Source organism: Eurytemora carolleeae, unplaced genomic scaffold, assembly GCF_000591075.1.
Source record: "Eurytemora carolleeae unplaced genomic scaffold, Eaff_2.0 scaffold242, whole genome shotgun sequence".
NCBI lineage: Eukaryota > Metazoa > Arthropoda > Copepoda > Calanoida > Temoridae > Eurytemora > Eurytemora carolleeae.
Window position 1 is genome coordinate 201671 of NW_019396186.1, and position 25197 is coordinate 226867.

The 25197-nt window shown below is 34.0% G+C and overlaps 3 protein-coding genes across 6 annotated transcripts in view; all 3 read right to left on the reverse strand.

Annotated features, from left to right (window-relative positions):
* Window positions 1-17935, reverse strand: LOC111697579 (WD repeat-containing protein 36). The gene is made up of 27 exons (XM_023467627.1): window positions 17762-17935; window positions 16092-16203; window positions 15061-15136; window positions 14232-14335; window positions 13687-13788; window positions 12600-12675; window positions 11980-12147; window positions 11259-11369; window positions 10694-10799; window positions 10097-10173; window positions 9350-9428; window positions 8953-9056; window positions 7979-8069; window positions 7831-7929; window positions 7549-7612; window positions 6789-6830; window positions 5975-6047; window positions 5456-5558; window positions 5180-5284; window positions 4424-4542; window positions 3812-3972; window positions 3293-3366; window positions 2540-2656; window positions 2056-2149; window positions 1741-1828; window positions 508-626; window positions 1-168 (listed from the first exon to the last, which is right to left on the reverse strand). Exons 1-27 carry the CDS (start codon window positions 17914-17916, stop codon window positions 19-21), a joined length of 2769 nt encoding a protein of 922 aa, XP_023323395.1. The 5' UTR covers window positions 17917-17935; the 3' UTR covers window positions 1-18.
* On the reverse strand, window positions 17890-19963 carry LOC111697581 (60S ribosomal protein L31). The gene is made up of 4 exons (XM_023467633.1): window positions 19799-19963; window positions 19345-19417; window positions 18598-18704; window positions 17890-18111 (listed from the first exon to the last, which is right to left on the reverse strand). The coding sequence occupies exons 1-4, from the start codon at window positions 19876-19878 to the stop codon at window positions 17973-17975; spliced, it is 399 nt and encodes a 132-aa protein (XP_023323401.1). The 5' UTR covers window positions 19879-19963; the 3' UTR covers window positions 17890-17972.
* LOC111697580 (ribosomal oxygenase 1) overlaps window positions 19854-25197 on the reverse strand; it is a 10092-nt gene continuing 4748 nt past the window's right edge. For all 4 annotated transcript variants that reach the window (XM_023467629.1, XM_023467628.1, XM_023467632.1 and 1 more), the window contains 8 exons: window positions 24256-24516; window positions 23795-23932; window positions 23226-23309; window positions 22376-22480; window positions 22003-22076; window positions 21736-21817; window positions 20924-21046; window positions 19854-20119 (listed from right to left, as the gene is read on the reverse strand). In XM_023467629.1, coding sequence (XP_023323397.1) covers window positions 20003-20119; window positions 20924-21046; window positions 21736-21817; window positions 22003-22076; window positions 22376-22480; window positions 23226-23309; window positions 23795-23932; window positions 24256-24516 — 984 coding nt within the window. In that variant the 3' untranslated portion in view covers window positions 19854-20002. The remainder of the gene's footprint in view (window positions 20120-20923; window positions 21047-21735; window positions 21818-22002; window positions 22077-22375; window positions 22481-23225; window positions 23310-23794; window positions 23933-24255; window positions 24517-25197) is intronic.

Consider the following 25197-nt stretch of genomic DNA (forward strand, 5'->3'; position numbering starts at 1 on the left):
TCTGAAAATATAAAAAATTTATAAGAAAGAACTTTTAGAGAAATTTAGTAAGCAGAGGCAAGTATCCATCTCTGTTTGGAGGGAGTTCCAGCTGTTTTCCAGACTCTGTTGGATTGAGACCAAGTATTTTCTCAATTCTGGGTCAGATACTATCGTTTCTCCGTGAACCTAAAAAATCAAATTATTATTTAAAAAAATAATGATAAAAAAATCAAAATGCTACTGGGGGTCCCAAAAAATCCAAGGGAATTGAGAAACTTCTTGAAACTACTCTGTTCTTTTAATTACAAAATGGCGTATTTCAAGAATAATTTTATAAATCGTTACTAGAGTCTCAAGTTTGAAGACAGTTATTGCTTTAACCCAAGATTAATATAGCTACCTAGAGTTTTCTCATAGAATTCGGGAGATCGTTTTTTTCTCTTCAAAAATCCTTTCACTTTTATTCCAAAAAAATGAACAATAAGGCTTTTAAAAAAAAAGAAAGAAAAAAAGTCGTAAAATTACCTTAATAAAGAGACCAAGATGTGCCTGAACAGCCTCGAAATTCGTATTCTTCTTTAACTCCAACTCAAGCATCTCCAGAAACTGGGACATCAGGGGCACTGATCCACCTCCCTCGGGACCTGGCAGACATATCAATCAATCAATAAATCAATCAATCAATCAGCCAATCAATCAATCAATCAAAAACCCAACCAACCAACCACCCACCCACCATAAATCCATGAGCTAGTATAACATTAATCTACAAATCAATCATCTACGATGAAATCAATCCTCCTATCAATCAATTATCTTCTATGCTAGTACAACACCAATGAGGAGCATGGCATCAAAAAAGTAAACCATCAATAAAAAAAATAAATCATTCCATCAAAGACTCAATCAAGAATAATATCAATCATTCCCGAGACCCATGTCATCTTAACAGGCGGTCATACAATCATTTGTCTTACAAATCATTTGTCATACATATAATTCGTCCAGTAGATCATTTTTCCTACAGAGCGGGGTAAACATAATTTGTCCCACACATCATTTGTCCTAAACATCATTTGTCCTACAAATCATTTGGCCTACAAGTCATTTGTCCTACAAATCATTAATCCTACAACTCGGAAAAAAATCTTTGTCCTACACATCATAAAATATTTACATATAAATCTGTTAAAGATACAACTTTGCACCACACGACGCTAATCACTGTTTTTTTTACTCACCCTGTATTTACTTAGGTCTTTGGGTAAAACGACATAGGGTCAAAAATTGTGACAACCGGACAATTTTTTTGAGAGACAGCACATCAACAAAATAAGGTTAGAACAGCTTATTATTTAACATTTAAAGGCCGCAGCGCTCAACCCCCTAGCCCATCCTAGCCGCAGCCCTCGGCATAGAATTTGTCTTAACCTAACCCAAAATGAGGTGAGAGACAACATTTCATTTAACATTCAAGATGCCGCAGCACTCGGCCCCCTAGCTCATCCTAGCCGCAGCGGCATAGAAATTATTTTACAACCAAAATAAGGTGATATGCCAGCATATTATTTAACATATCAAAAGAAGTCAAATTCAACTTTACTAAAGAACAAATAGAGTGTAGGACAAATGATATTATCTCCTCTCTGTAGAAAACTGAGGCTTAGACAAATGATGTATATGACAAATGATGTATAGGACAAATGAAGTTTTCCTCGCCCTTTAGACAAATGATTTGTATGACAAAAAAATTCTTACTTAAAGATCTGATCTCAATGTCTAGTGCTGAAGGTCCTTTCTCCAAGAACTCCTTATACATCTCCCCAAAATCCTCGGGTGTTTTTGCCTTCAAATCCGCCAAACATTAAACAAATTAAAAAAGGCGCTTTAAACAAGTTGGCGTCTAGGAAAATTATATGAAAATACGGAAAAATAAAGGCACCATTCAGTTTCACAAAATATCAATAACATCCAATGAAAAAACAAGTGGCTGAATGACATTTCTACAAATTTATTTAATTAGCATAAAAACCGCATTTTATTTTGCTATGAATAAATGTTTGTGAATTTTTCCTGTCCGAGTGCTTTCCCGAACGGTGTAAAACTTGTTATGTTGGTAAGAAACCTCGTGTTCTCAGATCCGTCTTTCTTCTCTTCAATCAGGAATCTAGAGAAAAAAATAAAGTTTTAATCGTGAAAATATCAATTCATGATCCAAAATTATATTTACTAAGCTATCTTTTTGTTGAACTTTTAACTGTTGCTCAACCTTTCATCATTTTCATATTGATAAAACAAACAAAAAATTTGCTGCAGATTTACAATTTTTGTCGAAGATTTTAAAATTTACGGAAATCGAAAATTTGTGGAGACAACCTTTTGTATTTCTAATTATTTCTAAACCTTCCCTTGGGTCATGTGAGGTCACACAAAAAATCTGGGACGGATCGGCTTGACCGTGATGACGTTTATTGGATACAAACAGACAAATATTTAGACGGACAAGCAAATTATACAAATATATAATTTAAATTTCAAAATCCAAAAAGCTACTTACTGCTGCTCTAGACCCGGCACTGTTGGAAGGAAGAAAGGAGCAGCTTTTGGTTTCTTAGGAGCAGCCCGAGGTTTGTTCTTGGCTTTAATCACGTCCAGGTTTAGCAGATTCAACCATCTTAATTAAAAAATTGAATTATATATAGAATAAGTTTTGAACACTAACATTCATATTATCATGCGCAAATGTTCATGAAATATCTATATCTATGAAAGGCTGAAAGAATAAACATGAATGAAAAATTTCAGGACAAATAATATAAATGACCAATTGACCAAATGACCAAATGACCAAATGATCAAATGACCAAATGACCAAATGAACAAATGACCAAATGAACAAGTGACCAAATGACCAAATGACCAAATGACCAAATGACCAAATGACCAAATGACCAAATGACCAAATGACCAAATGATTAAATGACCAAATGACCAAATGACCAAATGACCAAATGAACAAATGAACAAATGAACAAATGACCAAATGACCAAATGAACAAATGAACAAATGACCAAATGAACAAATGTTATCGCTAAGCGCTATACAATTCTCAGTGGTTTACTTGCTGAATTTTTGTTTAACAAATATTTTAAAAAGATGAACTAAGATGCATTTTAATTTCACATTTTCTCCCCGCACCATATAAAATCATTTCATATATGAGACTCCCTATGCGCCCCCCGGGGGGGGGGGCACCCGTAGAAGGGGCAAGTGCACCCAGTGCCTCCCCCCTTGTACGCCTCTGTATACCTTGATGTTGGTAGGTTCGCAAGTGTTATCAAATCTTCTCTTAGCTGTTCAGGAGACGCAAACACATTCTCACCCTGGGATATATAGATAGTAAGTTAATCTTTGGTCGAGATAAAGCAAGAATATGCCCTGAAGATGGTTAAATAAACCGAAAATTTGGCAAAAAGTGTTTTTGTTTCACGGATCTGATAGTGTTAGATTTAGATGAATTGTAGACAGTTAGATAGGTATATAGATGGATGGTCACTGATCAGTTGGTTAGGTCTACTTGGTAAACGTGTAGAAACTGCGTTTAACTCATGTTATGATTTTTGATAGTCAAATGAAAGACAAAAAACATAAAACAGGAATTTTAAAACAAACATCCAATAAACATGAGATTTCTTCAAAGTCGTCATCTTATCCCATTAGTGTATATTCAAGAAATTAAAAGTAATCTAAAGCTTTGGTCTTGAACTGAATGCTATAGTTGCGTTGGTTAATTGATAAGTCTATTTGTGAATTGATAAGATTGTTGACCTCTGTATCAATCTCCATCTTCATCTCCTCCTCCACTCCCTTCTCTCCCCTTGGAACAGCAAGATGTTGAGGTAGACAGAGCTGAAGAGGTTCAGCTCCAGAAGGTACTGGAGCCAGGGAAAGATGCTGATACAGGGACTTATTCATCCATAGATATATACCTAGTAGATAATTAATATAATAATAATAATACTGAAGCCAGGGATAGATGCTGATACAGGGACTTATTCATTCATAAATATAAACCTAGTAGATAATTAATATGAATAATAGAGTAAAAAGGGATGACTGATAAATAAGACTAAAAGGAGAACAAAAAAACAAAGAAGATAGAAAAAGAAGAAGAAGAAGAAAAATAAAGATCTGAATTGAATAAATAAATGAATAGAAAAGATAAAAGGAAAAACAAATAAAGAAATGATAAAAAGCTTAAAATGGAAGGATAAATAAAAAAGTAAATAAATATTGTAATGTCTTCAACAGCGTCATTATCAAAATAATAGAACTGAACAGTAATACAAATACAGAATGAAGAGATAATGAAAAAAAAATAAGTGAATGAATTATAAAAAAATATTTCAGAATAAACAAATAAAAGTCGGCTAATTTTACCTAGATCGTCAACATGAGATGAAGCCAGCATATCCCCTGCTGGACTAAAATCTATAGATGTGGCTGGCGAAGGGAAACTGAAGAAATCTATACAGTGACCAGATGGCAGGTCCCACACTCTGTAATAATTTAAAAAATATTTAATTTTCAGAATATATTTCAATTTTATCTTAGAAAAAATAGTTATGAACATTATTAATTCTTCAAAAGCAAATGTGGGGAAAAAACCGAAAAATTCAGTTTTGAGAAAAAAATTTTACTTTCAAACAAAAAACTAATTAATACAATATGCAATCAATTGCAAAGAGTCAAGAAGACGTAAAACCATTTCTTCTCCAAATTCAGAAAATATTTGTTACTAGGCTTTTAGGGCGCTTCGCGCCAATCTTCTATTTAAATTGTGAACATGTTCTTTTTGTTTACATTTTAAAACAAAGAAATTTTTTTTGCGGATTTAAAAAAAATCGCGGATTTTCAGGAATTTAATTTTTTTTTACAAAATTAAAAACCTTTAAAGCACATTTTTTTTAATTTTTATCATACATAAACCTTCCCTGTGGTCACGTGATGTCCCACAAAAAATGTGGGCCCGATCGGTTCAGCCGTTTTGACGTTTATTGGATACAAACAAACAAACAAACAGACAGACAGACAAGCCAAATTTATATATAGAAGTCAAGGTGGACCCGGATGCTAAAATCCAGATCCATATTTTCAGAGAACGGATCAAGAATCCGGATGTAAATAGAACCAAACCTTGTTGTAGTGTCAAGACTAGATGTAACCAACCATCTACCATCATGAGAGAATGCCATGTCAGTTAACCCAGCCTTGTGACCTTGAAATTTTCTCACTACAGTCCTGTAAGTAAGAATTTATGATTAACTTGACAATTATTTATCAAGTTATAGCTTAAAAGTTTTTTTAATGAAATATTCTAATGTTATTCACTTTATTTGTCTGTTTGCTTTATCACTATTTTTTAATTTTTTTTTTATTTTTGTTAACCAATTCTGTCTACAATGTGTTTACCTTGTATCAATGTCTACAAGAACAACAGTAAATGTCTCTAATGCACAAGCTAACAGACTGCTATCTCTGTGAAGACGGATCTGTGACAGCTCTCCCTCTAGAACTGAAAAAAGACAAATATGATGAAATAAGATAAAATTCCTCCCCGAGGTCCGACGAATGTAGTATATTTTTTGCTCAAACTAATAATTAAGAAAAATAATCACACACCCATTTACAATTTTTGTCGAAGATTTTAAAATTTACGGAAATCGAAAATTTGTGGAGACAACCTTTTGTATTTCTAAGAATATCTTAAGGGGGGGGGCCGGGGGCGGTCCAAAAATCGTATACTAGGACGGACCCAATAAATGTGTTTTTTGTTCGGGGGATTTTTTTAAAACTCAGTATTCACATTTTACAGCCCCCCTTTTTTAAAAAAAAAGCTGTTGAGGTGGGAAAGTAATTCTTGAAAACTTAGCTTAATCCTACATTTAAACTTAATTGTCCAATTGTAGACGTATCAATAAAAATACGAACCTAGTTTCCCTATCATTTCCTTGCTTTTAAATCTCCAGAATTTCAGAATACCAGCACTGTCACCACTGATGACCTGGATATGTACAAACATTTTAAGGGGAGCATTCGCAAAACATTTAATGGGGGATTTGCTTACGGCGAAAAAAAGCGCTTTTGAAATATCAACTTCATAAGAATGCGTCGAAAAATTATCTATTATTGGTTGTAATATCTGAATGATTTGTTTGGAATTAAATTTTTTTTTTTTATGATCAGAGTTGAATGTTGCAACTTTCTGAATTTGTATGGACGCTACGTTCTTCGGTATGAGTCGTTTTTAACAATGTTCACCTTATAGACACAAAAGATAGAAGTGAGATTAGTAGCAATCAACAGAGCTTACTTTTCGCTGTAAGCCTATACAGTACACCCTTTCTTTTTTCGCGAATACTCCCTTTAAGAGAGAGGCGCCATTGTCCTGTGTCACGTTAAAAAGTGGCCGGGCGTTCGAGGTAATGTCTGGGCTACTGTATTTCGGTCTTAAACATCAAACTTCAAATTGTTTAAATAAATTCTTTTACATTATTCCACTAATTAATTATTATTACATAATTTTACATGTGCAAAAGATTAAAGTTAAAATAGTCATGTTTTTAATTTGATAAAAGCAAGACGACATTCGGGACGGAATATTGTTTTTTTTACATCTTTTCTAGTTCTTCTACATTTAAAAATTCATCAACAACATTTTTAAAATTAGAATGTGTTTAATAATGCGTTCACAACTTTATAAAGTGGGGAATATAGGACCCAACTACCAGGGTGAAATTACTACCTGCTGGTTAAGCTGGTCTGATGCAACACCTCTCAATGGATTCTAAACAGGGAGAAAGGAATAGAAGGGAGATATAACTGACGCGGTTCGCCCTACCATATAATTATACATGCTTTGCAGACGGTACTTCATTCGAATAAGAAATTTTGTCTGATGTACAATTACCGCGTATACAATAACCTTTTCTGAATATTTCATATACATATACCCGTCTGCAAAGCATTTATAATCATATGGTAGGGCGAACCGCGTCAGTTATATCTCCCTTCTATTCCTTACTCACTGATTCTAAAACCAAAAAAATGTTAGTTCTAATTCAATTTAAATGGGGTTTAATAATTCGACGGTGGTTGAAATAATTCTGAAATTTTTTTTCACAGGGGCGTTTATAAGAGTTAACATATAGTCTAGGTGGAAGAAAAAAAGGCCGAAGGATTTAAGAGAAAACATAATCTGTTTTAGATAATCTTAAGCAATCCCTTATTTATATTTATAAAGTTGTAATCTCTGTATGTCTGTTTGTATGTCCGATCATAACTTAGAAACACTTTAACCGGTTGGCCTAAAATTTTGATTTGGGAACTCGGAGAGAACCACGGGAATATTCTTAGCTTGGTTTTGATATTCTTAATCAAGTGGGTCCACTTTTATACGTAAAAATAGCCAACAAGCGGGTAAACGGCAGGAGTAACTAAATGTACCCTGGGGAACGCTGGGTTCTCAACCTAGTACAGCATTCAATATATATCTCCGACTGTACCTTATGTGCTGGATGTGAACCGTGATTGAACTCTCCTCTGTGAAGTCCAGATTGAATATTGAACCTGAAATTTACAAAATTATAAAAAAAAATATTAAGAAAGTTAATCAAATCCAAGAAACTTCTGTAATGCTAGCTTACTTGATTAAAAATACTATAAAGTTTTAGAAATACAGGGTGTAGTAGTCATTCACAGGACTAGAAACTTATGTTTTTTGTCCCCATGACCGGGTAAATAATCGTAACATGTCCAGAGTCCGCGTGACCGGAAACTAATCTTACCTGTCCACATGACCGGAAGAGTAGCCAATTATAGCAAAATTTCCACAAGCAGATAGGCAGAGACAGGTAGCTTTAGCGTGCTTCAGACTTTTATCAGATCTAAATAGAGGAAACTAGTTTAAGTTTATTAGAGTAATAAGTTGTTTACTTGAATCTGTCATGAACTAGTTTAAGTTCTCCCATCTTCTGTTTATTCCAACTCCAAGTGGTGGTAACCTCAAGTCCTCTGTGAATACAACCTGAACAGTGAACACTTAAGATATTTTTTCCTATAAAAGTAAATGGGGACCACGCAAATTTTACCTTACAGAAATTGGATCAACTAGAAAATAGTATACTAATAAATGTTGTAAATTCCTTGATATTTCCTCCAGTATATCTGAAGTCAAGATAAAACTTCTTGAGGTCAATGAGAGATGACAACAAAAGAAGTCTGTTACTCAAGCAAATTTAAAGTATTAGCTGTGGGGATATCAATTACAGAAATAGTAGAATAGCATTATTTATAACAAAAGTTCCTAGGTCCGTTAACTCTTACAAGTCTACGACTAGCTTCTTCAATTCAATTCATAAGGTTTAGGGATTGCTTTAGGCTCCTTTATACAGGGTGAGGTTTCAATTCACTGTGTACTTAAGTTCCTAGCTCAGGACTTATTAAGTCCGTTATCTCTGTACAAGTCTACGACTAGCTTCTACCTTTATTATCTAACTTTGCCTCTCTTGTACTCTCTGTGGTAAGGTCTATGACTGATGCCTACCTATATTATCCCACTCTGTCTCTCTTGTACTCTCTGTGGTGAAGTCTATGACTGGTGCCTACCTATATTATCTCGCTCTTTCTCTCTTGTACTCTCTGTGGTAAGGTCTATGAATGGTGCCTACCTATATTATCCCACTCTGTCTCTCTTGTACTCTCTGTGGTAAACTGGTGCCTACCTATATTATCCCACTCTGTCTCTCTTGTACTCTCTATGGTAAAGTCTATGACTGGTGCCTACCTATATTATCCCACTCTGTCTCTCTTGTACTCTCTATGGTAAAGTCTATGACTGGTGCCTACATATATTATCCCACTCTGTCTCTCTTGTAGTCTCTGTGGTAAAGTCTATGACTGGTGCCTACCTATATTATCCCACTCTGTCTCTCTTGTAGTCTCTGTGGTGAAGTCTATAACTGGAGGCATCCTAGCTGGGTCTTCTACTACACGATGCTTCTTACTAAGTTTCCTAAACAGTGATGTATTTTTTATACTTCCATTTGACATTATAGGAAAAATTCAAAGTTTTTTTCTCTCGAAGTTGGTAAAATAGATTTCTTATTGTTTCTGGAAAGAGAAAGTTGATTTTAGAAGTTATTTGCACATATGATATTTTATCGCTTTGTTTCTTTGCCAGAAATTCATGGTTTTTGCAACAAAAAAAAAGCATTTTAGCTTAACAAAAGAAAAAAGAAGACCATACTTAACAAAACCAAAAATTGAGGAAGGGATCTATTTAAATATTTACTCCTAAGGTTTAACCTGTTAAAACTAGCGTGTCCCAAACTCTTGTTGAGTGTATCTGTTTGAGTGCTGAACACTCGCATACTACTGTCTTGACCTAAGAAAATAATTTAGTGAAGGAAATTCTCTTTGTCTTAAAGGGACTTTAAGCGTAATTTCAAGTGACATTCCATTTAAAGGGTACCGTTGTGAATCAAGGATGACCCTCCTTAATTGGAAGGTCACTTGAAATTACGCTTCCGATCCATTAAAGAGACAAATATAAAAAAATTCCGCTTTTAAACAGAATGCCCTGTGGATTAATTTTAAGTTAGACAGGGTATTTTTCCTTTAAACTGTTTAACATCGATATTTTAACTATTACATCTCAAGTACAATGTTCATGAAAAAACCATAATAATCAAATTTTAATACTTACGTCATAAGTGTCAACTTAGTTTTTGTGTCCGACACTTTATTAATAATATTGAAAGTTTTGGGAAAAGCTGCTTATTTTAGTTTAAGAAGTACAATTTTGTTTTCTTCTTTTTTCTGTTTACACTTTTTTATAAACATATATATAAACATGTTTATAAACATATCAACTGATGTGAAAAACTTCGTTTTCCTTGTTGTATTTGACACTTGTGACGTCTCGTATAATTTGTTCATTTCTCTGTTGCCATCTATTGTACTTGATAATCTATTTGATAATGATAATATTTCAAAATTCTTTGTGCACGTCCTGTTGACTGTTGAGCCTAAAAAATGATATCAAGTTAATACCTGCTGAAAGGATATTTTTGCCCAGTGCTCCGTAGAATCGTACTTTACTGGGCGGAGCTGCATGACCTTCGCGGTACCTAATAACAATAACAGATGGCGTTAAAATCAAATCAGAGTTATAGAAGTCCGCTCTTCTTCCACCTCTCAAATTCAAAGTGTATTTTCTAAATCAAGAATGAGATATGGCATCAAGGTTTGTACAATGTACATTTATTTATACTGTGTTTGATGATTCATTTCAAATCTTAAATTCAGAGAATTGTGATAAATACAGCAAAGCAGCCAGGCGTAATTTCCAGATCCACCCCAAAAAAAATTGGCCGGAATCAAAAGTAATTGAATTTTTATCTTACTAGAAAAAGAGGATAAGGGGACGATATATTGACAAAACACAATGAGGACGCACAACCAATATTAGGACGCACATACATGAATAGATCGCAGCTTTATAATATAAAATACATAAAGTTTCATGTTATATATGAATATATGACATTAACGATATATAAAATGTATATAAACTATGCAACTATGCATCCTTTGCATTTAAAAAAGGGTATTATTATTCCTATGGTCTCATATTAGACCTCTATTGACCTGAGAAGACGGGCCCCTGAGTCAGGCATGTCAAAAATCCACATTTTCAGAGTATTGTCACCAGAACTAGTGATCATTAAAGGTTCTCCATGCAGGCATTCCAATCCTTACATAAAGAAAATTTTGATATAAAAAAAAATTCACACTCATATCGTAAAATTTACTCGAATATTATTAAATGTATGTTTTTGGTTAATTAAATCCCCCCCCCCCCCCCGGATCCGGATCCAGGTTCTTTCTTTAGGATTTACTGTAATTTTTTAACAAAGCAGAATTTAAAATTTTATTGTCTTATTTTTTTCGCATATTATTAAGCTAAATTTGACGAACCACTCAGAAATCAGAAAAAAATTTATAATCTCTCTTTTTTTTAGTTCACATTTGGATTAAGAAAGTAAAAAAATTTTTTTGTTGCAGTTTTTGGTTGATATTGTACCCCTTGGATCCGGATCCGTGGATCCGCATATTTTTGCGAATCCGGATCCAGAAAGCAAAAATCTTGCGGGTCCAACGGATCCTCAGCACTGCTTATCAGAATAGATAGAAAGGGAATGAATTCTCTTACCTTGAACGGGTTGTGAATGAACCCCTCGCATCTGTGAGACAAGTTTCCGTTCCTCTAAACTCCAGACTGCGATATTACCAACATTTGATCCACTCAGTAGACAGGGAGGTCCTAAATTCATTCTTTTAATATTGACAATTTTAAATATGTTTGTGCTAAGGAAAAGAAAAATTTATTCATCCTAATTATCACAATGTAAAGATGGATTTTTCTTTTTTAATTGTTAAACTTTATAATGGCAAGCATGGGTGTTTTTCTTTGAGAATTATCCACAATAGCAGGAACGGTGTGAGATATAATTTTCGATAATGGATTTGGGGTGGGGAATGGAGGGGTTGAGTTTTTCCACCCTTTCTGGGTAAAAAAAATAACAATAAATTTTATAATTACATTTAAGTTAAACTCATTGAAGTAATAGATAAACTTTTTTTAATTCAAAAAGATTTCTAGTATTGACGGGCAGAATTGAAAAGAATCTGTTTAAATGAGCTCCAGGCATATATTTTTCACAACAAATTCTTTTTCGATAAACGTAAAAATATTTAAGATCTTTGATGAGGTCTCAGCCATGACTTCTACGGAATGATGGTTGATTGTTTGATTGTTTGTTTGTTTGTTTGTAATTCTACTAAATTCAAAATATCATTATCAACAGTGGAAGAAAACATTTTCTTCGAAGGGCAAACGAAAAGATTTTTGTAAACTCCAGGGTGAATCCTACCGTCTGTTCTGAAGGCTAGTGCTGTGACTGCTCCCCAGTCCTGGTGGAACTTGACAACAACCTCGTCGTACTTGAGGTTGTGGAGGAGAATATCTCCGCTACGAAGACCAACTGCAACTACATCCAGGGCCGGAGCCTGCTCAATGCATTCTACTCCGGAGCCCCAACCTAGAATAATATATCATTATGAGTGATCAGATTTAAAGCGACTGTAAACGAAATTTCAAGTACCCCGTCCATTTATAGTGGAATTACCGTTTCAAAACTTTATCTTATCAAACATGTATTCGTTATTCCGTTTTTAATTTTTAGAAACTGATTATTTTCATCTGTGGTTTCTCTAAAACAAAAGTTACTTGCGCATTTCTTGCATAGAAACAATGGAGAAATTAACAAAATTAAACACTTTTTAACTTCTTCCACATTTTTGACCATATTAAGAGCTTGAAACTATGAGGGTACCGTCGAGAATCGGTCATGCACCTCTATAAATAATCGACTTAACTCAAAATTTGAGCACCCCAAAAACCACTAAACTAAATATTAATGTCCAAAAAATGGCTCAAGATGGCAAGGGTGTTTATCTTTATTTTATTTTCAATAAAAACTAAGTTAGAAACCTTTAAATGTATAAACAAGTTTGGTAGATTTCAGGTTCCAGAGCTGAAGAGACCCCTGCTCACTTCCAATCAAAATCTAAAGAAGAAAAACATTAGTTCCATTTTGAGGAGGAATTTTTTTACAATTTTTAAAATCTAAATTGCTTTAAACAGACTGTATGCATAATTTCAAGTGACCTTCCATGTATAGAGGACAATGCCCGATATATAATAGTACCTTAAAACCTTTCAGTGTTAAAATTAACGAAACCCGCTTGTTCGTGGTGTAAGTAGGTTTTAAGGGTTCCCTTGAAAATCGGGCATTGTCCTATTTGCACGGAGAGTCACTTGAAATTACGCTTACAGTCCCTTTAACCAGGGTTGTATGACATAGAAATCCAAACAACTTTGGAGAACAAATTTCTGTGTAAAATCAATTTTTGTAGGTCGCACAAGACTTTGAATGAAAACAAAAATATATTAAAAATCACTTTAGGTAAAATTATGTCATCAATATACTATGATGTGAAAATTGAAAATTGCTCAAGTTTGGTAAAAAGCAGGTAATAATGACCTTATTACAAAATTTACATCATTAACTGTTTTTATCCTTCTGGGACATTTTATTTAAATTCAAGTTTAACATTCCATGTATAAAAGTTTTACTGCATACAGTGAGAACGAAAAACTGTGGAATAGGATGACGACGTTAAAGCTTTACTTAACTGTATTTGATGTAGTTACAAAGCAAATAATTTTACTAGCAACTTATTAAATCAGTTATTAAGTTAAATTGGCCTGTTTACACTTGCATAGGAACAATGCTGTGTTTCATGGTCATTGCACTGTTAAAAGTCAAAAATTAAAATAGTCTTCCTATTCCAGAGCTTTCTGTTTCTCAATTTTACTATAGTGTAGTCAATCAAAGATCAAATTTAATGAATTTGAGCCAGGTCTAAAGACGGTTCAACCACGTATCTTGAATCGGATTTGTCCATGTTCTATTGATATAACTACACTGCACCGCAGAACTACGAATAAGTATTTGAATCGACGATAGATAGTTGAGCGACCTAGCTCAAATTCATTAAATTCGGTCCCCGGTTACCTTGTCCAGGTAAGTGCTAGGATGACAGATTGCTGAAATCTTGAACTTTTCAGAGTTAAACGTTAACTCCAATTCTTCAACACCTGTCTTGATATCCCACACCTTTATGACATTTAATAAAAAATAATGAAAAAATTGATAAACAAATTGATGGAAAATTAATTACAAAAATTGTTGGGATATTATTTGAAAAATCGATAAAATTATATATATAAATGAAACATAGATGAAAAATGGAGATAAAATGGTTTAAGAAAGATGAGAGAAATTGAAAGAATAGACGAGGAATGTAGAAAGAAAATTAATAAATGAAAAATTATGAAAAAATATGAAAAATGTATAAAATATGGTTAAACTAGTAAGACTATACAAATGAATTAATAGAACTATTAATGTTATTATATAAGGATAATTAGATACTTAAATTAAATACAATATGTGAAAAAATTAATGAACAAGAAAAAATCATTTTATACCGAATGAATAAATAAATGAAATGGTGAATGAAAGAATGAATAATCTAAAAATAAAAATGAAATATAAACCTTGAGTAATGATTTTAAATCAACTGAGATAAGTTTAGGTCCGAATGGGAAAAGCAAATGAACTGGATTGTCATGCCCCTTCATTATTCTCTGCAACTCACAACCTAACAATAAACAATTAGTTCTATAAATTTTATTGAATTTTTGTCATCTTAGTTTTTCTGTTTGACGTTTGTATGTCCGATTATAACTCCTGAACCCCTTGATCGATTTGCCTCAAATTGTTTGGGGGGAACTCGTGATAACCACGGGAATGTGCTTAGCTTGGTTTTGATATTCTAAATTAAGTGAGTCCACTTTTATGGGGAAAAATAGCAAAACTCGTAATTTACGACCACATGCGGGTAACCGGCGGGAGCAACTATGAGTACCCTGGGTAAACTGGGTTCTCAAGCTGGTATCTTTGTAAAGTAATTAATCACTTGCGTGAAACTCTTGTATTTAAAATCCTTAGTTCCGACATATCTTTGTCAGCCAACATAAGATAACTACAGAGGCATAGAGGACATAAATATTAAGTTTCTTCGATATATATACTTTGCTTGTCTGTCTGTTTGTATCCAATAATCGTCAAAACGACTGAACCGGTCGGGCCCAAATTTTGAGTGGGGCCTCAAAATCACCCAAGGGAAGGTTTTTGGAACATTAAAATTGGAAAAACAATTTCTGAAAAATACTTAACATTTTTTAAATGCGATAATTCGAAAAGGAAATCCGGCAAAATTTGAAAAAGGCCTTCAGAGCATCAGGTAAAAACTAAAATAATTTACAGAAAAGGGGGCGCGGAGCACCTTGAATGCCTTGTTGTTAATATTTAACCCTGACAAACCTCTTCTCCAGGCGTAAATATCTGTTCCTGCAGCTGTAAACACGAGGTAGGCATCTGCAGCTAGTGCAGTTATATCCTAAAAATGTTTTAGTAAATATCTGTTCCTGCAGCTGTAAACACGAGGTAGGTATCTGCACCTAGTGCATTTATATCCTAAATATATTTTAGTATCTGTTCCTGCAGCTGTAAACACGAGGTAGGTATCTGCAGCTAGTGCAGTTATTTCCTAAATATATTTTAGTATCTGTTCCTGCAGCTGTAAACACGAGGTAGGAATCTGCAGCTAGTGCAGTTATTTCCTAAATATATTTTAGTATCTGTTCCTGCAGCTGTAAACACGAGGTAGGTATCTGCAGCTAGTGCAGTTATATCCTAAATATATTTTAGTAACATATTTTAAATTTTATTTCAACCATTGTAGACAGACAAAGAAATGTAAAAAAATTGCTAATTTTTTTGTTTATTGGAAAATAAATTAATTAGAAATTTAAAGCTTATGTATTTAATTTCTTGAACACACCTCTTAAAAATCAATTTCCCAAACAATTGTGTTGTTTACTTACCTCTGGATGTTGTTTACTCACCTCCGGATGTTGTTTACTCACCTCTGGATGTTGTTAACTCACCTCTTGATGTCGTTTACTCACCTCTGGATGTTGTTTATTAACCTATGGATGTTGTTTACTCACCTCTGGATGTTGTTTACTCACTTCTGGATGTTGTTTACTCACCTCTGGATGTTGTTAACTCACTCCTCGATGTTGCTTACTCACCTCTGGATATTGTTTACTCACCTCTGAATGTTTTTAATGTTTTCTAACCTCTGGATGTTAGTTACTAACCTCTGGATGTTCTTTCCTCACCTCTGGATGTTGTTTACTCACCTCTGGATGTTCCTTACTCACCTCTAGAAGTTGTTTACTCACCTCTGGATGTTGTTTACTCACCTATGGATGTTGTTTACTCACCTCTGGATGTTGTTTATTAACCTCTGGATGTTGTTTACTCACCTATGGATGTTGTTTACTCACCTCTGGATGTTGTTTACTAACAGAGAGGATACCAAGCCTGTTGCTTCCATAAGTATGAAATGATTTCCCTGTCACAGTGATTATGAGATGTTCCTTCCTACTCGTGATGTACCTAGATAATTACACTAATAAAAATAATAATAATAATAATAATACATTTATACAGTTTTAAACCTCGACTACAAGTAGAAAAAGAAGGGGGAGACTGCAGGGTTACGACTTAGTCCCAAACAATAATTCCTCTTAAACTCCCGTGGTAGTCACGCCCTTCGGGATAACTTTAATTGGGAGATCAAGCATTTACCCGAAAAATTCAAAAGTGCCCACATTAGAAATCAAGATCAAGCGTTCACGATTCCCGATAATCCACACAAAAATTGCAACCTCAGACCATGTCAATTCAGGGTTATCCTTCCCATCATTTTTTGGCAAATTTGGTTCAGTTGTGTCACACCTGATACACATTTATTATGGGAGGAAGCATGCTTCACGTTAAAATCAAACTCAAGTTATTTCCAAGATCTTGACGATTTAATTTGGTATCTGGTGCACTGCTTTGGAGGTAGGTTTCTTTATATTCACTATTCAGCAACCGCCAGACCGGCTTAACAGATCAGGCCCCTGAGGAGCGAGACCATCAAAAGAACTGTCAATGTGTTTTCACGTAACTGAGTTTAAAGTTAAATTATAATTTCGCGCTTTGTTCAACAACGCTCGAAAGTTAATTACCGTATAAAACATTGAAAAAAAAATTTCACTTAAATTTCATGTTTTAGTTTTAAGAGAAATAGAGGTAATAAATGAAAAAATACACGAGGGATGGAACCCCTGGACGACATGAGCCTCTGCTATGCAGACACGAGCCTCCAGTATGCAGACCGTGCCTCCGATATGCAGTATACGAGCATGCATCATACAGCACAGCTTTTTTAAATCTTGATTTTTATGTGTAATGAAAAAAATTTAGCAATTTTTTTTACGTAGTGGCATAAGAATTTTACTACAGATTAGTTTTTCATTGATTGTCAAGATTAGAAACAAATATGGACAAGTTGTTGATAAGATTTATACTAAAACTGAAAACATTTCTTACGCAGATAGGAAGATATTTGGAGAAATATTTCTGGAGTAGTTTTGTTGCGATCTTTAATTTTAACAATACCTTTTTTGAAAATAATAAGATTTAAATAAATGATACAAATTTTCTAGATTTAATTTGAACTACAAAAAAGGTACCGCTTATATCAAAGATTATAAAAGATGAATTAAAATGAAGGTCAATATTAAACTTCAAAATTTTCCTGTTCGTGGTAAAAGTGTTCAGATTTTATTTTCTACTCAATTAGTCACTATTTATGAAAATTGATAAATACTTCTCCATCTTTGAAAAATCCACTCATGCCACTATTAAATTTGTAAAAATAAATGATTAAACTTTAAACTTAAGTTTTAAACCTCCTGTATTACTAAGGCTCATTTAGATGTATTGCGCATGCTCATTACTGCACACTCGGTCTGCCTAGCAAATCTACAAGGCTCGTGCCTGCATAGCGGAGGCTCATGGTGTCCGGAGATTTCCTTCCTCGTTCAACACATTTGTATTTTCGACATTTCTCCATCTTTTCGTAAGTCGTGGAAAAAGACAAAAAACGCACATAAAGGACCAGTACCTAGTCACACAAGGAATATGGTTCGAAACATAACCCAGGGGTCTGAACCCAGCAAATACTTTACTCCCTTCTCCTCTCTCGTCCTCCATCTTTATATTTCTGAAAATATGGCCGAATAAATAACAACGTTTTTGGTTTCGAGATTTATTCATCATATTCTCAAAGTTTAACAAGAGTTTCCGGCAGAACCGTATATTCAGCGGCCGCCGGTCTATTCAGAGGTCTCGACGTTCTCGGTCTGGAGTCCCTTGAAGCCGTTCTTGGGTACGTTGACATGGGTGACGAGAGTGTACAGCTTGTGTACGGAGTCTTCATCCTCGTTACGCATACGGGCCAGCCTCACGCGCATTCTGAACAATTAAATTAATTTTATAAAAATTCAAAATTAAAAAAGAAACATTTAAATAATTAATTTATTAAACAAGATTACATTAATATTTATTTGGAACCAACCATTTAAGACCTTAATAAGCGTTTAAATCCCAATCCATAATCCCTATTATTGAACAAAATCCCTGTCATCCCTTAAAACCAAGATCCCTTCATCAACCCAATACCCGTCTTAATCCCAAGCTCCAATCATAATTCTAACCCTAAACTGAACTTTAATTTCATTCCGTATTATTTCTTCAATCCGTTTTATTAATCCCAATCCCTGTCAATAATCCCTTAAATTCAATCCCTTCAGAACCCCAATGCCTGTTAAAAGTTTAATCAGAATCCCTATGGAAACCTAATGTCTGATTTAATCCCAATCACTATCATAATTCTACTACTTAATGAGCTTTAATCCTAAATGATCTTTAATCCCAATCGAATAATCCCAAATACCAAACCTGAATGGAACTCCTCTGACTCCCTGAGCCCAGATAGCTTTGTTGAGCCTGGTATCAATCCTCACATCTACAGTTCCCATCTGCTTCTCAGCAAACTTCTTGATCTCCTAAAACAAGTTTTCATTTTAAAGGGACTATACACATAATTCAGCCTTACTCTTCATTTAGAGATTGATCCAATTCAAAGCAGTAATGATAAATCTGATTCCTCCACCAATCTAAAAGGGGGGAGAAAAGAAACTAAATCGAAACATTGTTGATCCAGAAAAAACTTCTTATGTAATTCTAAACTGGTTAATATTTTGTTAAAAATTGCAAAAAATTATTTATTACAATACGCAATTAGTGTAGTTCCATTAAAAAAAATAATTTAAATACGCTTTTAATGATGAAGATCAGTATTTGAACTAACTTAAGAGACAAAAAATCGGTTTTTATTTTTTCGACATTCTTATTTAACTTCCATTTAAAGAAACTGTCTGATTCACAATAGTACCATTACCATCTTCATCTTGTTCTACTTTCTAGTCATGTACTTCTCAATTATCTACTGTTCAGAAAGCAGAAACGCGTAATTTTAGTAAGATACGATGTGAATCTAACATTCCACTTACAGGATTGAGTCACTTGGAATGTTTGTCAATTAAAAGAAAACCTCAAACAAATTTCCTATTTAAGTAGAAGTTTGAAAAACTTTGATATGGACGTAAAATTAACCGCGAAATTTAGAATTTCGTTAGACGTTACCTTGACGGCCCTGGGTGCCCTGTACTTGAATCCAATACCATGGAGACGCTTGTGCAGGTTGATGGTATACTCCCTAGAAATTAACAATATTTTAACATGTTTTAATTGCGTGACAACAGAAAAGGAAAATGAAAAGGAAGTATAACTACGAGTCCAACGCGGGGTAAATCAAACTTGTTTGAAAATTGATGCTTAGTGAACTGAAGATCTTTATTCAATCTTAAATTATTTTTATATATTAGACGCGTATTAATCTTTTTCTTAAAAATAAGCCACTTTTATGCCTCAACAGTGCAAAGAGAACTACACAGGGTTTGTATTCAAGAGTGCTGAGAACTACTGTTAATCAAAACAATAACAACAATAGTATACGTGACACGTCAGGATAGCCTTAATTTTTAATTTATTAGTAAACCAGTTTGTAGTAGTTTCAATGTTAAATCAAAAGTTCTACCTGGTGACGACCTCTCCAATAGCGGAGCTCTTCTTTTCCTTCCTTGGAGCCATTATTCTGAAATAAATACAACACTTCATAAATTTATCACTAACATTTCAATTTTATGCCGTAGAAATCTGTAGACTTGTGGCTCGAGTTCTAAATATTTTGAATAGTTATTTAATGGTTTGAACAGATATTCATCGAATGCTTCTGGGAGGATTAAGGGTCGTCGTATTTGGCCTCCAAAGGTTCGGAGGTTATGAGGATTCCTTTCTCCCAGAGATCTCCCACCACCTGCATCCTGGACTCCAGGTCCTCTACAGGCAGGTCTTCAACCTGATAAAAAAATGAAATTATCAATTGAATTGACTCAATTAAACCAAAAAACGACTTATCTCGTACAAAAATAAGAATATTTTCAAAATTTAATTGTATGGATCTGATTGAGACTAATCTCACTGAGAGTACATTAATCACACCCAGAAACAAGTTAATCTACTTCTACTGACGACCATAGTTAACATAATAAGTCGACAAGGTGCTTTTGAGAAGAAAAATGACCCCGAGACGACCCCGAAGGTGCATGTCATCATTATTTATCATTAGATAAGAATCTAAGGTGAAACATTTTTTCATCGACTTTTTCATTAATATTTGTATGGATCTGATTGAGACTAATCTCACTGAGAGTAGATTAATCACACCCAGAAACAAGTTTATCTACTTCTGCTGACGACCATAGTTAACATAATACGTCGACAAGGTGCTTTTGAGAAGATTTATTTATTTAAAGTAATTCTTTCTTTCATTATCCATAAGTCAGGACTGTGTTGTGTTAAGATTGTACAAAATTGCCATCGTCTTTATCTAATATTCCGTGCAACTATGAAATTGTCTTTCTTCACGAAATCATTTAATAACCACGTTCAAGACGAAGACTTATTTTAAACTTAAGACAGTCACCTTTGAAGAGCTTACGTTAGTCTAACAGTTTCATCCTTTGAGGGTAACCCTACAACTGAACTAAATCTCCATCTGCATTTCCTATTACGGAACGGTTTCCAATTTTTTGTTTGAATAATTCTTAAAGGAAAAATTCCCCGGTCACAAAGGATTTTGTTAATAATAAGTCGACAATACCTTTGTCCAGGCAGGATATGATGTAATAAGATGATCAATAGCCGGAGCAAGATCTGAATCCACCTCTAACCACTGCTCCTCAGCCTCATGATACTCACGTGTATTCTCAGTGCTGTAGTACACCTGGACATAGTACAATTATACATAATATAAACGCGTGTATTCTCGTATAGTACACCTGGACATAGTACAATTATACATGAATATAAACGCGTGTATTCTCGTTTAGTACACCTGGACATAGTACAATTATGCATGAATATAAACGCGTGTTTTCTCGTATAGTACACCTGGACATAGTACAATTATACATGAATATAAACGCGTGTATTCTCGTTTAGTACACCTGGACATAGTACAATTATACATGAATAACACATGTATTCTCGTATAGTACACCTGGACATAGTACAATTATACATAAATATGAACACATGTATTCTCGTATGGTACACCTAGACATAGTACAATTATTACACATGAATATAGACACATGTATTCTCGTATAGTACACCTGGACATAGTACAATTATAAATGAATATAAACACGTGTATTCTCGTACAGTACAACTGGACATAGTACAATTATCATGATGGTAATCACGTAAATTCTCATCACTTTAGTACACATATATTGAGTACAATTATGCATGAAAATACTCGCGTGTATTATCAGTATTTTATTACACATATATTAAGTACAATTATACATAAAGGTTCTCGTGTGTTTTCTCATTCCTGTACAAACGGACGTAGTACAATTATTTTGGCCCCCACCCCACCCCCTCCAAAGTTAAGACCAGATCAAATACCTTAATACCGTCCTCCTCCTGAACCATCCTGCAGGCTGTACTACGAACTAACCGTACACCAGTATCTGGGTCTATCTCAACCCTAAAAACAAGATTTTTTAATTTGCCACAATTAAGTCAGTTTAGAAACTAATTTTATTAAAGAAAGCTGTAAAAGGAACTTCACAAGAGCTATCTGGGAACAAAAACAGGGGCATCTTTTGTCGATAATTGATGCGAAAGTGTCAGAAATATTTTTAATAACCGAGTTTTTAGTAGATTTTTTACCTGTTGACAACGCAGTTTTTCTTCGAGTTCCATTTCTCCCCATCTCCGTTTACAGTGCAACATTTCTCCCCTAACTAGAATATTGAAAATAATTTCTCCCCCAACTAGATTACTGGAAAAATTTCTCCCCTAGAACATTAAAAAACATTTTCCCCATTGCTAGAATATTGGAAAATATTTCTCCAACTAGAACATTGAATAGCATTTCTCCCCTAACCAGAATATTGAGAATTTTTTCCCCCCAAAAAAAATATTTCTCCCCAAAATAGAGTTTTGGAAAGTACAATTCATCATAAAATATTTGAGTATCAAGTGAAGCATTGTTTTCAAAACATAAATCTGAACTGCTGAAAAAAGGAGATTTTAAGGCAACCTCTAATGCTGGCGGAAGTGCGTCGTACATAAGTCGCTTCCCCAGTTGATCCACAGCAGCATCTACAGGAGCGTGCTTGAACAGCTTCCCCATCAACCCTTTCAACTTAAAAATTTTATCCATAATTTAATCCTCATACACAAAAAAGTCTAACATTATCAAATTTAAACCAGCAAATAGTGAAAACACTACAAATTGAAGCTGTTCAGATGATTAATTATTTTGAACAGATAAGCTTTAAAAAATGCTCTCCAAAAAAATAAAAGGTGGTTCAAAAAAAACAAGATTGGTGCTGTTTTACATAACACTCATTTTCATATAGCAGAATTCAAATACTATAGGCTAAAGCACAAATTCAGTAATTGAGCAGCTGACTAGGCAGAATTGAGAGTTTGTCCATTCTACCGTTAGTCCAATTGACATAGCACCAGATATTTGCATCACATGGTTTTGGTAAAGTAAATGATACTTGAAACGAGTCAAGATTTAAGATTATTGTATATCTTAATATAAAACCAAATATTGTAACTCCCCAAGTAAAAAAAAAAGAAAAAAAATGCCTCTTAATACTTGATTTCACTTCGATGAAATCTGCGTGTAACTGTTCAAATTTTTACATACGATTAAATACATTTTGTCAACTTGTGTACAATTGTACATTTTGTAAACATATTTGCTACGAAATAATATTTTTCTGAGTTATAACAAAAATTTACTATATTTTTTAAAAGTTAAACTTAAATGTCGTCTTGAAACTTTCAACGCCATCTTTCAACAGATGAAACTCGATTATAAACGACAGTAACACAATGTGATTTTTATCTATTTTGAATGATGGATACGGTCTTACCTTGCCGATGAAGTCAATTCTCTCCTGGGACGTGTTCTCACTGTGAACTGCTCCAAGACAACTCAAATAGTTACGCGGCAGTCCCTAAATATTATTAAATAAATGTTCAATCTCACCCAAAAACCCAATTTAATTGAAATTAAGGTACAACGCATGCATCTTGAATTGAAAGCAGAGGGCGGATAGTTATTTCAATCTGGAGTAGCATTTTTGATCCACTAAGTAAATAAAAACCAGAGGCCGAATTTAAAGAATTTTAGCCGCGGTTTAAATTTTAGCCGCAGCTCAAATACGGGTGGTTCCATTTAAATTTGTATTAAATTTTTCATTATTCGAAAACTAGGTCTGATGATAATCAAATCTACGATTTCTCTCTTTTTAGGTCATTTTCGAGTGGGGTCCCTTTTAATGTTGCATGCGGATTTCTTGCTACAAACAATTGTGAGGAAATTTTTTTCAGCTTTACAATCGACTATGTTTATCACATAAATAAGAAGTTTAAAATGTGAAGACACTGTAGTCGAGTATCAAGTTATGTTAACAGACTCTTTAAATAAGAAACCAAGTACCTGTCTAAACTCAACATCTTCCTGTGATGCTACCGCTAGAGCAGCTGGAAGCAGTTTTTCTAATAAATCAGTCCAGCTGTTAAGCTGATACGCTGATAGTGTTATATGCAAACTGTGCTCTCCCTCCAAACAATGACCCTTAAAATGTAACAAAATTATCACGACAAATTAAGTGCGTTTTTTATTCCAAAATTCACTTAATTTTCTCAGCTGAAAGGTCTGTTTTTTTTTTTGGCAAAAATAGTTTTATAATGGGTGATAAGGGGGTTTAACAAATTAATATGAACACCTGAGCAACTTAATTTCAAAACTCGACAAGTAACTAATGTAAACAAAAGCGATAAAATCCCACGAATCTCATATTCTTAAAATAAAAAAATATGACTCGATTTATCTCTTTCCCATTTAGGCGCATTTAGGGAGGGGGGAGGGGTGTTAAATTATTCCCTGTCACACAATACCTGATGTATTGTTCCTCTTGGCATGTAGATGAGATCTCCAGGTTCCATTTCTACTTCAAGAATAGGTTCCTTTAGATCTTCCTGGTTTAGATTTTTACTGGAATATCTTGGCAACTTATGATCTGGGTCATATAGTCTCCAGTGTTTCTTTCCTTCAAGCTGCATCATGAACACCTCAACATCGTCCCAGTGTGGGGCAAACCCCTGGGTACCAGGGGGGGTCAGATAGACATTAGCCCCAACCATACATTGGAAGTGCTCCTAAAAACAATAGAACAGTGAGACAAAAGAATGTATCTTAATTAAATTGGGTGCTCCAGATCGGCAATATTTTGGCTATGGATACATATTTGCAAAAATTATTTATTCTGTAAATAAAGTTACCCACAAAGAATAAAACCATGAAGACAACTTAACACTTCAAAATTTAACAATAACGTGTATAAATTAAGTCGTATACCCTAATTTAATAGTCCTTATATGGCTTATTCAAAGATTTGGCAAAGAATAAAAGAAATTTTTATTTGTGTTTGTAGAGAATCATATATTAAAAGGAACTTAATTCCGTTCAGTCCTTGATTCTATGTTTATGCCAGTGCTTAGGATTCATTTAATTTTGATGCGGATTCCGCACTGGAAAAAATGGATCCGGATCCATGTCATTTCTTGATTTACTGACTTTTTTTTAAAAAAATGATTATCTAATTTTATGTTTTTTTCGCTTATTTTTATCCTAAACTTGATGGACCATTCAAAATGAGAAAATTTTTAATAATCTTTTTTTCAAATCCGTGAATCCGCATATTCATGCGGATCCGGATCCCGGAAGCCAAAATCTTGCGGATCCAACGGATCCGGATCCTAAGCACTGCAGTTAATACTTCACCATGCGCAGGTGTTTCTATGAAGTGAAAAACGAGGAAACTAGCACCCCCAAGGCAG

Coding starts and splice junctions, on each gene's coding strand:
- LOC111697579 (XM_023467627.1), bottom strand. CDS start 17,916: ATGATGAATAAATCTCGAAACCAAAAACGTTGTTATTTATTCGGCCAT. Junction 12,676..13,686: donor CTAGCACTTACCTGGACAAG/GTAACCGGGGAC, acceptor TTTCTTCTTTAG/ATTTTGATTGGAAGTGAGCA. Junction 9,429..10,096: donor CAAAAATATCCTTTCAGCAG/GTATTAACTTGA, acceptor TTATTTTCTTAG/GTCAAGACAGTAGTATGCGA.
- LOC111697581 (XM_023467633.1), bottom strand. CDS start 19,878: ATGAAGTGTTGTATTTATTTCAGAATAATGGCTCCAAGGAAGGAAAAG. Junction 19,418..19,798: donor ATTGGAGAGGTCGTCACCAG/GTAGAACTTTTG, acceptor GTTAATTTCTAG/GGAGTATACCATCAACCTGC. Junction 18,705..19,344: donor GGGCACCCAGGGCCGTCAAG/GTAACGTCTAAC, acceptor AACTTGTTTTAG/GAGATCAAGAAGTTTGCTGA.